Source organism: Carassius carassius, chromosome 37 (assembly GCF_963082965.1).
Source record: "Carassius carassius chromosome 37, fCarCar2.1, whole genome shotgun sequence".
Classification (NCBI taxonomy): domain Eukaryota; kingdom Metazoa; phylum Chordata; class Actinopteri; order Cypriniformes; family Cyprinidae; genus Carassius; species Carassius carassius.
In genome coordinates, this window is record NC_081791.1 from 6,008,067 (window position 1) to 6,023,786 (window position 15,720).

Below are 15,720 nucleotides of genomic sequence, written 5' to 3' on the forward strand. Positions count from 1 at the left end.
GTGCTGGATCTGTGTGCTTGAGAGAAAGAAGCTAATGAGCTCTGTGTGCTCTCATTATACTGCATTTGACTCAAACTGACCTAAAACACATACAGTATACTGAGCATACTGCTTGTGTCTGCTAACACCTCTGCTGCTGATTTTATGCCCTTCTAAATATAAAGGAGTGGAAACTTGTGTTTTCAGGTCAGAGATACTATGTAAAGATCCTTCAGCCGCAATTCCCATTTGCTAGTGAAGTAAGGATGCAAGTGTGTGTTTGAATGTCACCTAATCAGAGCAAATATGAGCTGTACCTTTTGGAAGGCTTTGCTATTGTATGTGGTTGCTAGGGTGTTCTGGGATGGTTTCTAAGTAGTTGGCAGATTTCATTGCCAAGTCTTTGTGATATTCTGATCTTTATGAGTCTCTAAGACAATAACTTTTCTGTTAGGTGAAAATAGAAACAACACTAGGTTTTCATTCTTATAATACCAGGACATGCATCTGTTTGTCAGTAGATGTATGTTGCTGTTAAAAAGTTTGGGGTCAAACAAAAAAAATATATATATTTTAACATATTCACATAGAAAACGTATTTTAAATTGTAATAATATTTCACAATATTACTGTTTTTACATCAAATAAATGCAGCCTTGTTAAGAAAACTCTTACCCTAAAACTTTTAGATGTTATTGTAAATTTGGTTGGATTTAATTTTGATGAGAGGAAAAATAACTTTAAACAACTGGTAAAGAAAAGATTCAGAGTGCAACCCATAAATATGTTGTGCCAACGCCTACACAGCAAAGTTTAATACTGGAGGTTCAAACCACTGGTGATTCAGCCTTAATTATATTAAAGTTACTTTGAACAATTGTTAATAAAGTAAATCCACTTGCTCATTCATCATCTGTGTGCCTCTCTCATTTTCAGACCACCTCAGGAGAAGACATGCGAGATTTTACCAAAGTCTTAAAAAACAAGTTCCGCTCAAAGAAGTATTTCACCAAGCACCCTCGCCTGGGATACCTGCCCGTCCAGACGGTCCTCGAAGGAGACAACATGGAAACGTAAGCGTCTTGAAAGAAAAGAAAATCATTCTCTGTGTTTTGCAGTTGTTTGAATTGGACTCTCCGCAGGCTTTGGCTTTCTTCCGCCTCCAATTATTATCTGTCTTCACCCGGAGAGCTTTTACAGCCTTCACACAATGAGCTTATTCACATTGCAAGGTTTGATGAGCTGTTGAGAAGTGTGAAGAATGGAGACTGACTTCTTTTCTGACTAGAAGCCCTGAAATATGAGAAAAAGACAGGATCGAATGCCAAGGCTAACACACTGTACTATGAAAAACTGAGATGCTGATATTCATTATTTGCGATGTTCTAAGTAGTTGCACTGTATGTCAAGTGTTTGCTAAAGTATGGAGTATGGAGTCCTGTAAGAAATCATTGAACTTGGTTCAACAGTGATGACAGCTGGCCTTTTGATTTCTGTTGGTTTGCACTCATTGGGTTTGAAATTCCATCTTGAATTGAATGATCCGCCACATTAGTAATCAATCCTCAGACACCTTGAATATAGGCTGTGTCTGCTCAGAGCTGCTGTTCAGATGTTATCATGTCAACACGTCTCGCTTCACAGTGTTGATTTTCTGTCTGTACAGAAATGGTGATATATCCTGAAATATATCCTACATTGAGGCCTGTGCTGCTGTGTGAAATAGCTTTTCTAAACACTCAAACTAGATGATCTGCTGTCTACTCTAGATTCCAGCTGGATGTGATCTCTTCCAAATCCTAGAAGGTTTTGTCTTGCTTTTTACTGCTGAATTTCTAAAGGTGTGTCAGATTGTGTGCAAAAAAAGTTCCATTGTCTGTTTCAGTAGTGTAGTGATGTATGATGCACGGAATTTGCGTAGGCATCTTCTCCACCCTTATGCAAAACTCCTATTGGAATGACAGGAATTCACTGAGCAGAAAGAAATGTAAACTGCACCAGGAATAGTTATACCAAATAGAAAAGAATACCAAAAATGAACATTTTGTCTTCATTTATATTTTGAAGAACCAAACAATTGTTGGTCCCCATTGACTTCCGTAGTAGAAATACTATGGGGACCATCAACCATTTGATTAGCAACATTCAAAATAACTTATTTTATGTTCAGCATAAGAAAGAAAAGGGTTTGGAATGACATGAGGATTAGTAAATTGACACATTTCTTTTGGGAGGGGGGGGGGGGGGGTGAACTGTTCTTTTAAGTCAGTATCTTAACTCAAGTAGAACCTCTTAAGTGATTATTTGAAGGCTATGAACAAAGATATGTCTCACATCTCTCACTTTCAGTTGAACAAACTCAACAAATTCAAGTTTGTGGCATAGTTTAGCAGAATGCTAAAGTATAATATCTATAAAATCAGCAAACAGCAAGTATTAGATTTTAATAATTACATTTAATAGACCCTTTTGGACCCCTTTCTACTGTGAGGCATTTCCACACTAAATTGTAAATCCAGCAATTTTTTAATATGTTTAAAAAAAAAAAAAAAAAACACTATACTTATTTTATTTTTCACTATATTTATGTGACAGCATTAAGATTTTTTTATTTTGCAGTTGCTATAGACATTTACCCTACTATGATTACTTCTGCTGCTCAGAACCCTGGAATGTGAAAAATATGGCCCATAATCAACATTTCTCTCATTTTACCTGCCATATTGTATGGTTTTTTTCCACCGAATTTGTCAGAATGCATATTCCACTAAAGATAAATGCGATGCCGGCTTAGAATTTGAACAAAAGAAGGCATCTTGGAAGGCAGCGTGATTATGCAGCCTGTCTTGTACCTTCGTGTTGGGAACGTGCCTACTGTATGATGTCTCAAAATGCCGCCCAAGTGTGGCCAGTTCAAGAAAATAAAGAGTTATGCAGTTCCCACTTCAGCCTTATCTCCATACTACCGTTGATTAAGGCACTTCTGGTTTTCCAGTGGCACCATTTTGTGAATTTGTGAAGAAGCTTCTGCTATGACAGGGAACTGCAGATGACCCATTTCTTCAGTTGGTGCCGATTATAAATCTGAAATGACTGCTCATGCTGCACAGGCTTCCTGTCGCTCCACGTTAGCGTGACGTTCAGACGATCTGAGCATCGGTGATAGCAGAACGTTTTATGTAACGTTTGATTTTCAGGTTTCTGAACCGATGTACACAAGCATGAAAAAACTCCATCGCCACATGTCAGATTTAACAAAGAGTGATGACCGTGCTTGAAATATATTTAGAGCGCTTTCCAAAAGCGAAAGTGTTTGGTTTTCTTGAAATTCTGAAGCACCAGGGGATATTGAGCGATTTGTATTAGCGAGCCCGTGTTTGTTGACTCTGTCAGCACTAATTTACAGAATCCCTCATTACTTTGAGTCCAGCACTCTGTACATTGAGATACACCAAACCAGCCTTTAAACAGCCCAGATAACTGGAGCGTTTTGTCTTTGACATGCTCATATTTCTCCCTCTTCAGCCGAACTGAGAGTCAACATGAAATGGTAATAGACACTCTTTTATGTTCTTAATACACTTCGGTGGTCAAACAAATTATCAGCGCTAGGGATGTGCATCTCCATAACTGAGGCCAATGCGAAATGCCCCAATTTCGAAATAATAAAATTATAATGCATCTGCTAATAATTATAAATAATTTTTTTTTTTACCAGTGCAAATATGTTAAAAATGATGCATTGTGATACAAATGCCAACTTGTATATTCGATGCACACTTTTTTAAATCGATGCATTGCACCATTAACTTTTATGGCGATGCATGAATGCGAATCTGTGAATCACCATCTCTTATCAGTGCACATTATTCATTCCATAGAAAATTAATTACAGAAGTTGAATGAGCTCTGAAAGCCATTTCATCTTGACTTTTGCTCTTTCAAACAACTTTTAAACCTTATTAAAAAGAAAAACTCTTTCCCTGCTTTTGCTGACCTTCCTACATAAAATGAAAGTCATGGCAAGTCATTGTCTGTCATCTGAGGGTCTCATCCTAGACCTCTCGTCTCCACATCAACCTCTGATGCTACATCAGTTGTGAGAAAGACTAAAATGCCTCAGTCCTGCAATGTGACAGATGGGAATGCCCCTGCTTCTGCAAAAAAGACAAACATGAACCGATCTAACCTTTAATATCCCAGCTTGCAATTATCGTCTCATCTGCTATATGGTTTTCTTAAAAAAGAAAAAGATGACACTTCATCATCTCCAAGAGACTTTTCTCCAGCAGATTAAAATTGTCCCTGTAGAGTCGGCGCAGTGCGTTTGATCTTTCGAGCTTTGCGCTATATGCGATTAACAGCAAGTTTTCACTTGAAAAGACACTGAAATGGAATAAAAATAAATGAAAGATTAAAGATTGGTTTGGAGATCTGATCCGCGTAGTTTTGAGGCCGAATGTTGCTCTCTGTGTGTGCAAAAGGAATGCAAATAACATGCTCAAGTTAGTTCACCCAAAAATGAAAATCCAATGTTTACTCAACCTCATGTTATTGTAAACCCACATGACCTTTTTTATGTAGAAGTCAAAACTAGGCTTTTAGCAGAATGTTCATGCTGCTCTTTTCCAAACAATGAAAACATTTACATGACGCAGTGTTTTGGGGGTCTGATAACACTGACTATTGAAAAATAAAGCAATACTGTTATCGTCTTAAAATTTATGAAAATGTGCATGCTTATTATGGATGAGCGTAGTTTTTCTTTATAATGTGATATCGCCAACTCGTGGCCTGGCATGCATAATACAAGTCATTTTTGTGAATGCGTGTGAATGGGAATTTTTTTTTACAATGTTGTTGTCTATTAAAAAATAAAAAAAAAAACCCACAAAGGAAAACCTTTTTCATTTTGAGGGTCAGTGTGTGGAGAAGAGCAGCTTGAGCATTCTTTGAAATATTTTTTTTTTTTTCACAGAAGAAATTGTCATTCAGATTTAGTATGACATGACTGTCAGTAAATAATGGCGAAATGTCATTACACTTTGGTGATAATTTGTCAATCATTCAATAAATCGTACTCTGTTACTAAACGTAACCTCGGTTCTCTCTAGAAGAGCGAACGAGTACTGCGTCTTAGCTAAGACGCTACGGGAAAAGTCTCTTTTCACGAAATACTGAAGCAAAAAATTATCCTTAATTTTGTATTTTTGTAAAGCGCATTTGCAGCAGTACACAGCCATAGGCGAGACGGCTCCCTCGCTCATTGGCTTGTTCTGCGGCAACTGCACAGCCTATCGAGCGCAGGCTGATGCTTCGCGCCCTTCTTGCCACTTCCCGCCGAAACGGGTGTGGCCCAACCTATAAAAGGAGCTTGAAAAGGCTGACTCACCTGATTTATTTCATCGCCGAAGCGAACCAGAGTGAATCGTACACACGGCAGAGAACGCAGTACTCGTTCGCTCTTCTAGAGAGAACCGAGGTTACGTTTAGTAACCGAGTACGTTCTCTTACGAGAGCTCTCTCGTACTGCGTCTTAGCTAAGACGCTACGGGAACCCGATGTAAAACGCCGTGCGCGCAGGGATCACACACCGATAAACCTGAAGAAACGCCCAGGATTTACAGTGCACAGTCACCTGAGGGACTCACAGAGAGTCCGGGACAGAAAAGGGGGAAAGCCCTCCGTCCCATATCTAGCAGCATCCGTAGATGCGGCAATATGACATCACACAGCCGAGGCAAGGCCTAACCAATGTGGCAATGCGGGTCTTACGCAATACTGGCCATATAACAGTCGGCAGCGCATAGCGCTCATGAATTCAGAATTCCCCTCAGGGCCCTGATTCTTCTATACCGACAGCAGCCTTGCTTGCAAGGCGGGAACCTCCAGGTTATAGAACCTGATAAATGTAGACGGCGAGGCCCAACCCGCCGCCATACATATATCCTGCAAGGAGATCCCAGTAGACCACGCCCACGACGAGGCGACGCCTCTTGTGGAGTGTGCTCTGACGCCCAACGGGCACAGAAAGGCCCCTGGAAGCGTAAGCTAACGCTATGGCGTCAACTATCCATCTGGATAGAGTCTGTCTCGAAACAGCCATTCCTTTGGAACGTCCACCGAACGAGACAAATAGCTGCTCCGTCTGCCGAAAGGCAGCAGAGCGAGACACATAAGCTCTTAAAACCCTGACAGGGCAAAGAAGACTCGAGTCTCCATCCTCCCCTGACACCGGCAGGGCAGACAGGGCAATAACCTGAGCCCGAAACGGTGTGTTGAGGGATTTCGGCACATAACCGTGCCTAGGTTTGAGTATGACCCTTGAGTCATTGGGCCCAAACTCCAAGCACGACTGGCTCACCGAGAGCGCATGCAAATCACCCACACGCTTCACAGAAGCGAGAGCCAACAAGAATACTGTCTTGAACGACAGATGCTGAAGGCTAACCGATTGGATAGGCTCAAAAGGGGGACCCTTCAAGGCCTCCAAAACCGCCGCGAGGTCCCACATATGGACTGACGGAGGTCTGGGAGGATTCAGCCTCCTAGCTCCTCTGAGGAACCGGATGACTAAATCGTTCCTTCCTATTGACTGACCGGACGCCGTTTCAGAAAACGCCGCGATGGCCGCCACATAAACTTTGAGCGTGGATGGGGCTCTGCCCTTATCCAACAGCTCCTGTAGGAAGGAGAGGACCTCCGTCACCTCACAACTAAGGGGTGAATAACCTCGAGCTGTGCACCAGCTGGAGAACACCGACCACTTCGAGGCATACAGACGTCGTGTCGACGGAGCTCTAGCCTGAGTGATGGTATTTAGCACTCCCACTGCGAGATCAGCGGGTAACCGTTGAGTGCCCATACATGGAGGGACCACAACTCCGGTTGAGGGTGCCAAATCGAGCCCCTGGCCTGCGAGAGGAGATCTCTCCTCAACGGTACCGGCCATGGGGCGACATCTGCTAATTGCATCAAATCTGGGAACCATGGTTGGTTCTTCCAAAGAGGTGCCACAAGCAGTATTGAACATCTCGTTTCTCTCACCCGTTCTATCACCTGCGGAAGGAGGGAGACGGGAGGGAATGCATAAAGCGGGCAGCACGGCCATTTCCGTGACAGCGCGCTTTCGTTCTTGGAAAAGAATGCGGGGCAGTGAGCGTTTTCGTGGGACGCAAAGAGGTCCACCTCCGCCATGCCAAATCTCTCCCACAACAGCCGAACTGTTTGCGGGTGTAGAGACCATTCGCCCGTAGGGACATTGCCTCTGGACAGCCTGTCTGGACCCAGATTCTGCAGTCCAGGCACATGCACTGCTCTCAGCGAGCGCACGTTGCGTTGAGCCCAAATCAGGAGGCGTTCCGTCAGCCTGTACAGGTTTCGGGACCCGAGACCGCCCTGGCGATTTATGTAGGACACCACGGACATGTTGTCCGAACGGACTACGACGTGGTGATCCTTGATATGGGGACAAAAGCGCGTCAGCGCGTTCTCCACTGCCAGCATTTCCAGGCAGTTGATATGATGGAGCTTTTCCCGTTCTGACCATAGGCCAAAGGATGGTCTGCCTTCGAGCAGCGCTCCCCATCCTGAAGTGGAGGCGTCTGTCGACACCATTTTCACACTCGGGGAAGTCCCCAGGCTTACACCTGATCGGTACCAGCCGTTCGCTGTCCAAGGTGCTAGAGCCGCAACACAGCTCTGATCGACCTTGAAATGCAGCCGGCCAGACGCCCACGCTCTGCGCGGCACCCGAGCCTTCAGCCAGAACTGCAGGGGGCGCATGCGGAGCAGGCCCAGCCGCAGAACCGGAGATGCTGAGGCCATGAGACCCAGCATCTTTTGACAGTGTTTGAGCGACACAGTCGCGCCGCAGCGGAAAGAACTCGCTGCGCGCTGAATGCCCATCGTGCGCTGTGGTGACAGTCACGCCGTCATGGAACACGAGTTCAGAACTATACCGAGAAACAGGATCGTCTGACTGGGGTTCAGCGAACTCTTCGCCCAATTGACACTGAGGCCGAGCTTCTCGAGGTGATCGAGTAAAACGGCCCTGTGGTCCACGAGCTCCGCTCGTGATTGGGCCAGAACCAGCCAGTCGTCCAAATAATTCAGCACTCGTATGCCTCTGAGTCTGAGAGGAGCGAGCGCTGCATCCATGCACCTCGTAAACGTACGAGGAGCTACGGACAAGCCGAATGGCAGGACTGCAAACTGGTATGCCTGGCCCTCGAAGGCGAATCTCAAAAACCGCCTGTGGTTTGACGCGATCGATCTGTATTTGAAAATACGCATCCTTCAGATCTATTGACATGAACCAGTCCCCTCCGCGAATCTGCGCGAGGAGCTTCCTGGTCGTGAGCATTTTGAAACTGCGTTTCATCAATGCCTTGTTCAGCTGTCTTAGATCCAGTATGGGCCTGAGACCCCCGTCTCTCTTGGGCACCAGAAAGTATCTGCTGTACAGCCCCCCCTCGCTTTGAGTTTGAGACACAGGCTCTACAGCCCCTTTGTTCAACAGTTTTGATATTTCGGCCCAAAGTATGTGTGCTACTTCTGTTTTGACCGTAGTTTCGACGCGCGCTGAGAAGCGCGGTGGGCGTCGAGAAAACTGTAGCGAGTAGCCTCTCTTTATAATGCCTAGCACCCAATCCGAAACCCCTGGAAGCGCTGACCATGCATCTGCATGAATGGCTAAGGGCTGGATGTGACACGCGCTCTGTTGACTGGGCAACGGCGGCGCTCGAGTGTGCTGCGCATCTGAGGCGGGGAGCGCGCTGATCACAGCGGGCAGATCGCTCATCCTCGACCCCGTTCCGGCGCTTAACCGACTGGACGGAGGCTGAGCGGGTCCCGTGGGACTCAATATATCTGCGAGTAACCGTGGGCTGCATGTGTGCACTTTTACCACTTCCAACTCGCCGTCTGCCTGTGCAGAATGTACGTGCAAGGGCCTCGTTTTTACAGAAGCCCCGCTCGACCGATCTGTGTCGATCTTATGTGCGCCAGCCCTGTGTGCAGGGCTGTGCTTACATGCGGGGATGGGCACTGGGTAGTGGGCATCGTCACTGCATTTAAAGCACCATCGGCCGTGGCCGGACGAGCGTGCACGGGTTTCGTTTTTACAGAAACCACATGACGCGTGTGACATAGTAATTGTGGGCACTGAGGGGTGGGCACGTTTACTATGTAGTGTGCGCGACCGACTTGAGTCGACATTATGAGCGCAGGCCCTGTGTGTAGGGCTGTGCTTACATGTGGAGATGGGCACTGAGGAGTGGGCATCGTCACAACATTTATAGCACCATCGGCCATGGCCGGAACACCAGAAAAAACACTGTTTTTGTGAAACATCTGGGTAGCCGTGATAACGGCTTTTGTGTGCAGGCAAGCGGGCACTCGTGCAGGCTTGCGCATTGCAGAAGACACTGAGGCAGTCGCAACTCTTGGAACTGCAACAGCGGCGCGCTTGGGTGAGAGCTCGGCCGCAGCGGAACTCGAACACCGGCGCTTTCCCAGCAGTGCTAGGATGCTTTCGGGGCTTCTGGCTTCACCGCAATCCTCTGCCGCGGCTCCCGCGGCGCGGGGCGACGGCTCGAAGAGCGAGAACGGGGTCCCGAGCTGCGTTGCTGACGCTGTCGTGATGGCGCAGCAGGAGGCGGTGGGCGTGACTGAGAGCTCTGTGGGGCCGGTCTAGAGCGGCTAGCTGCAGAACTGGAGCGCTTCGGCAAGAAGTGCTTGAACGCCTGTGAAGCTTTCTGGTCCTCGGCGAATCTCTCCACAAACTCGTTGACGGAAGATCCAAAGAGGCCGGCAGGAGTTAGCGGAGCGTCAAGAAACGCAGCGCGCTCAGACTCCTTGATGTCAGAAAGCGTCAGCCACAAATGCCTCTCAGCCACCGTAGCGGAAGCCATAACCCGTCCCATGGCCTGTGCAGCGGACTTAGTAGCGCGGAGGGAGAGATCCGAAGCACTCCTCAGATCCGCGAGACAGATCGCTTCAGGTCCCATCTCATCCAGCTTGCGGAGAAGATCGCCCTGGAAAATCTGTAGCGTCGCCATGGTGTGTAACACAGACGCAGCCTGCCCAGCAGCAGAGAATATCCGTGCGAGCAGCGATGACGTCATGCGGCAGGCTTTGGATGGCAACGCCGCCTTAGTCCGCCGTCCAGCAGAGGGCGGGCAAAGGTGCGCTGCTATAGCCTGTTCCACCGGCGGAAGTGACAGGTAGCCTCTGTTCTTAGCACCGTCCAGTGTGGAGAATGCTGACGAAACAGATGAGCGGATTCTCGCCGAGAATGGAGCGTCCCAAGCCTTCGCCACGGAGCTCGCCCAACCCTCACTGCCCGAAGCAAGCAGAGAGCACGTGTCTTCTTCCTCCGACGCGGGCCTGAGATCCACTTCCTCCGATGACGCGTCGGCAAGCAGCGGACGCTGAGCATCGGGAAGCGATGCAGGGGAGACCGGCGAAGCGGAGGGAACCGGCGAGTTCGGCCGAGCTGGAGGCGGTTCTGGTAGGCGCTGCGAGCGGCGCTTCTTACGGCGCTGCGGCGCAGCGGATGATGCAGGCTTCGAGAAGGATGCCAGGCGAGTCCTCAGAGTCACCATAGGCATCAACTCGCAATGAGGACATCCGCCATCAGCGAGCGCGAGCGCTGCATGGTCTTCACCCAGACAGGAGAAGCAGATGACATGACGATCTCCTTCGCTGAGCGGGGTTCTGCACGAGCCGCACGAAGGCATCTTTAAAAAGACGCAGCTCTTTTGTGAATGTGCGTCGCAGGGCGAACACACACACAGAATATCACAGAACAAGGATTATAAAGGATATGGGCGCCGGATAGCGCAGCAGGAACGGCAGTGGAAGGCGGCGGTGCCAGCGGCTTCAGGATGGCTCGTCCTGCTGATATGCTCTTCCAGACGGCGCTTGCTTCCTCGTGATCCAGCGATGCGTGAGCTTCGCTGAAGAAATGAAAAATCAGGTGAGTCAGCCTTTTCGAGCTCCTTTTATAGGTTGGGCCACACCCGTTTCGGCGGGAAGTGGCAAGAAGGGCGCGAAGCGCCCTTATTGGTCTGATGTTGCATCAGCCTGCGCTCGATAGGCTGTGCAGTTGCCGCAGAACAAGCCAATGAGCGAGCGAGCCGTCTCGCCTATGGCTGTGTACTGCTGCAAATGCGCTTTACAAAAATACAAAATTAAGGATAATTTTTTGCTTCAGTATTTTGTGAAAAGAGACTTTTCCCGTAGCGTCTTAGCTAAGACGCAGTACGAGAGAGCTCTCGTAAGAGAACCAGTATTTCTCAGTATTCTGCACTGCCCCCTACAGTACTGGATGAGTCTGTCAGCCAGAACACCTCCACATCCTTGTGTGTTGATCTGACCTCCACATTGTGTGACCGCTGACCCTAAAAAAATCTATTCCACCCTCCCCTCCCCCCACTTCCCCTCCTTTCCCCTTTCGATTTGTTTTTCTTTCTCCCTCTTGCAGTCCAGTCACACTCATCAGCATGTGTCCGGAGCAGTACGAGTGAGTATCAACAGTCAACCCTCAGTCCTCCTCCTCTTCGTCTTCCTCAGCACAGCATGCCGCTACATCAATGCATGCTTTGAATGACAGATCCACCTGCACCCCCCACCCCCCAACTCTAGTTTTGTTTTTTTCCTCTAACCTTCTTCCTCAGTTCATCCATCCTAATAACACTAGGCCTTCACTGTAGATCATCAGACACATTTCATGTTTAGAGTTGTGTTTGTTGTTGATTATTTTGGAGTGTGCCTTTGTTTATGCATGTGTTTGTTTTCAGGCTTTCTCCATCGCCAGAACTCTCTCATGACGACACACACTCACGGATAGGGCAATACGCCAGCAGGTATATCTCACTGCCGACTTACAGGACGCAAACTACACTGATGTCATTTAAGAAATAGCATAGAGATGAGTGACTAGTAAAAACTAGGGCTGTCAATCACATAAACATCAAAGGACTGATCAAATTAATTGCATGCATCTGTATTGCTTGGAGGAAAAATGGTTGCAATTTGTGGTTACACTTTATTTTAAGGAGATGTTGTTACAATGTAATTACACTCCTAAAAATAAGGTTTACTTTAATGAATAGTTCTTAAGAGAACACTAAGTACTATGTAATATTATTTAACTACGTGCAGTTATTATAGAATTAAGGTTTGGTTTAGGGTTAGTTGCTTGTAATTATGCGTCATTCACTGTTATTACAATAGAAAGTGCATTTAATGCGTAAATATGTCACCTTATAAAGAATGAAAAGTTAGGCTCAGGTAACCCTAACCCTAAAGTATAAAGGTAATTCAAAGACATCACATGATATTCAGTAATAAATAAATAAGAGTGTGTGAACGTGTATACACAGTGCATGCATTATTATTATTATTATTATTATTATTATGCAAATTGATATATTTTTTTCCAAGCAAATTTTACCAAATCCAAACCACATCAATCTTAATAACTACTATTAATTTTGTATTTAATCTTTTGTTAGTGATAAATATTTGTTGACAAGGGCTGGAAGTAAAAAAAAAAAATGCCTCAAACTCAAATACTGGAAAATGCATAATTATTAAGCAGGTTTTCTTTAACAGGGAAAATGCACCAAAAAGGGCTCACACTATAAAAAGTAAAAAATTATTAAATGTCCGTGAGAAATAATCAAAACTAATGCAATACAGAAATCGCTAATTAAATCATGACTGCTAGACACCGAAATCCACTGTATTGCATTGTATTGACTTGTGTCTGTTGTTTTATCTCTTGTCATTTTACACAAGTCTACATGCATCAATCTTTATATATATATATATTATTTTTTTTTTTAATTGATAAAGTAATTAAATACTGTCATTAACAATCATTAATGTCATTAATGCACACAAATGAGAGCAGTGACAGATGAGCAGTATAAATGTACACATGCTCTCTTAGACCTCTGACTCTATGCCAAAGCCAATTTAATCTGCTGCCACATACTGTATATTAGGCGCATATCAATTCGATTTACACTTGCTCAAAAAAAAAAAAAAAAAAAACACTATGCATGCACAAATGTATCAACTGCCTCCAGCGCTGACCTTCTACCCGTAAATACTCGAAAATGGATTTTCATCGTCAGCTAGTTTCTCTCAATGTCACTATCGCACACACAGGCGGTTATTATAGGATTGTGAATATAAACTACGACTGAAGCCTCCATCCCATTATGGGAGCTCTGTGAGACGGTAATCCACTGGGACGAGTCTTCAGTCCTGAGTGTATGTGTGTAAGAGAGAGAAAGTAAAGCTCCTTACACTAGCAGTATCTATGATGCAGAGTTATTCAGTATTGAGCTTCGATTGGTGATGTCTGACCGGCATGGCCATACTTTGAATTGACATTTTTATAGTTTTATGCTCTCATTCATCACAACAACACATGAATAAACATGATCAGTCATAGTAGTGCCTCAGAGGTACTCAAATCCATATGCTGCATTCTTTTAATGCTTATGAACAGTGTGATAGTGACATATTGATCTGGGTCCCTGTCCATTCAGGTTGGCACAGATGGAGCGCTCAAATGGCTCTCTGCCCACTGACAGCAGCTCAGCCACTGGAAGCATGTGAGTCTCTAAACTCTTTACTGTCTTTACTGGAAATGTAGGTTTTTTCCATTTAGAGGCTATTCTTGAACTGAATACATTGGTGAAATTCTAGTGAATTAGCTTAAAGGGATAGTTCACCCCCAAAAATTCTGTCATCATTTACACAAAACAAGATATTTTTAAGAATATTGGTAACCAAAACTTGACTGTAGCTATTGACTTCAATGGTATTTTCTTTTCAATAATATTGAAGCCAATTGCTACCAAAAATTGTTACGAACATTCTTCAGAAGTAATCTTTTTTGCTCAACAGAGAATTTGAGGGTGACATAATTTTAATTTTGGGTGAATTATCGCTTTAAGACATTAGAGAAAGTTTTATTTTTGAGCACCTTCAAAGTTAATACAGTATATTCGGAGAAGCATAAGAATTGTCAAATTTATAGCTGTCGAATGATTAATCATGATTATTTGCATCCAAAAATAAGTTTTTTTTATATGTGTGTGTGTCTCTGTGTGTGTCTCTGTGTGTGTGTGTGTGTGTGTGTGTGTGTGTGTGTGTCTCTGTGTGTGTGTCTCTGTGTGTGTGTGTGTGTGTGTGTGTGTGTGTGTGTGTGTGTGTGTGTGTGTGTGTGTGTGTGAATATGTACGTGTATTTATTATGTATATATAAATACACACACATACAGTATATATTTAGAAATATTTACGTGTATATACATTTATATATTTATGGTCTTATAGTTTGTTTATATACAGTATACATATAAATATAATAATATACAACATTTTCTTAAATATATACATGCACGTGTAGGTATTTATATATACATAATAAATATACACCCATATATTATGTAAACAAAAACCTTTATTTTGGATGCGATTAATCGCTTGACAGCACTAGTCAAAATTAATAATTTATTTTATTTTTTTTTTAAGTTACATTTAATCGTAAATATTTTCATTTTATTTATTAAAATAATTTATTATACATTTAAATTAAGTCTGACTGGGTTATTAATTTAAAATAAAAAATAGGCACATGTAAGTAAATTGACAAAACCTTTAATGAATGTTGAAAATGATTTGCAAGCTTGAATTTGAAAGTAAAAGGTAGATAAATTGATAGACAACAGTTGCAAGCACATACTGGGTAACTGCCTAAGCTGGCAATGTGTGGTTGCTAAGCTATTCCTAGGGTTTGAATTTTGTAAATTCAGCAACTGTCTCCTTCAGTCTGACTGACCAGTAAAGAGACATATAAATCCTTCCATGTTTGTTATTTGCTTTGGTGCTGGTAGAGTCTAAATCAGATCATTCAAGCCTCAGTGCTGACCTAGAGAGAATCAAAGAAAGACAAAGAGATATAGAGAGATGGAGTGTGTTAGGGAAAGATGAGTATGAAACGGACTCTTATTCAAACTCTTGAACTGAGAGAGAGCAGCCAGTTTACACTAAACAAACTATTTAAAGCATTTAAGTCAAGGTTTATTGCATATATATATATATATATATATGTGAAAACGATCTCACAAAGATTGTGATTTCTGAATGAGACATTTTTGCAATTTATTATTAGCACATGATCTTGGAGGAACATTGGGAAGTTCTGAGTTGAATGAGTGAGTATTTGAGTGTGTCTTGAGCTCTGTTTCAGAAAAGGTGCAAAGAAAATTTTTGTTTTCCGTCATCTGAGCCCTTTAAGGTTTGGAGCAGTTACTCTGACGTTTCATTTCTCTGCTGATATCAGAAATGAAAGGAATGAATAGAAAGAGATGGACGGAGGGCAGCACTGAGAGGATTCTCCAGTAGCAGATACAAACACACACAGTCATTCAGTGTCATGTGCTGGATCTATGCAGGGGTTCAGTCCATCTCTTCAGAAGACTGCTGGAATACAAGCTTATTACCAGCAATATGAATAGAATGCAGCTCTGAACCCGAGCGAATGACCACACACACACACACACACAAAACAATTGTAATAGTACAAAACAATAACAGCTCTGTCTGCATGAGATGACATTTAAGATTTGTGCCATAATTATGTTTAAGTTATGTTGATAAACCGGTAAATGATAAAAAAAAAATGTATAGTTAGTAAACAAAACCAAAAAAAGTT

General features: G+C 44.1%; 1 protein-coding gene across 4 annotated transcripts in view; it reads left to right on the forward strand.

The window, feature by feature from the left end:
* Positions 1 to 15,720, forward strand: part of utrn (utrophin) — a 194,525-nt gene that overhangs the window by 160,325 nt on the left and 18,480 nt on the right. For 3 of the 4 annotated variants that reach the window (XM_059527222.1, XM_059527225.1, XM_059527224.1), the window contains 4 exons: positions 916 to 1,052; positions 11,468 to 11,506; positions 11,784 to 11,849; positions 13,548 to 13,613. In XM_059527222.1, the coding sequence (XP_059383205.1) occupies positions 916 to 1,052; positions 11,468 to 11,506; positions 11,784 to 11,849; positions 13,548 to 13,613 (308 nt within the window). The remainder of the gene's footprint in view (positions 1 to 915; positions 1,053 to 11,467; positions 11,507 to 11,783; positions 11,850 to 13,547; positions 13,614 to 15,720) is intronic. The other variant, XM_059527223.1, reaches the window with a different exon arrangement.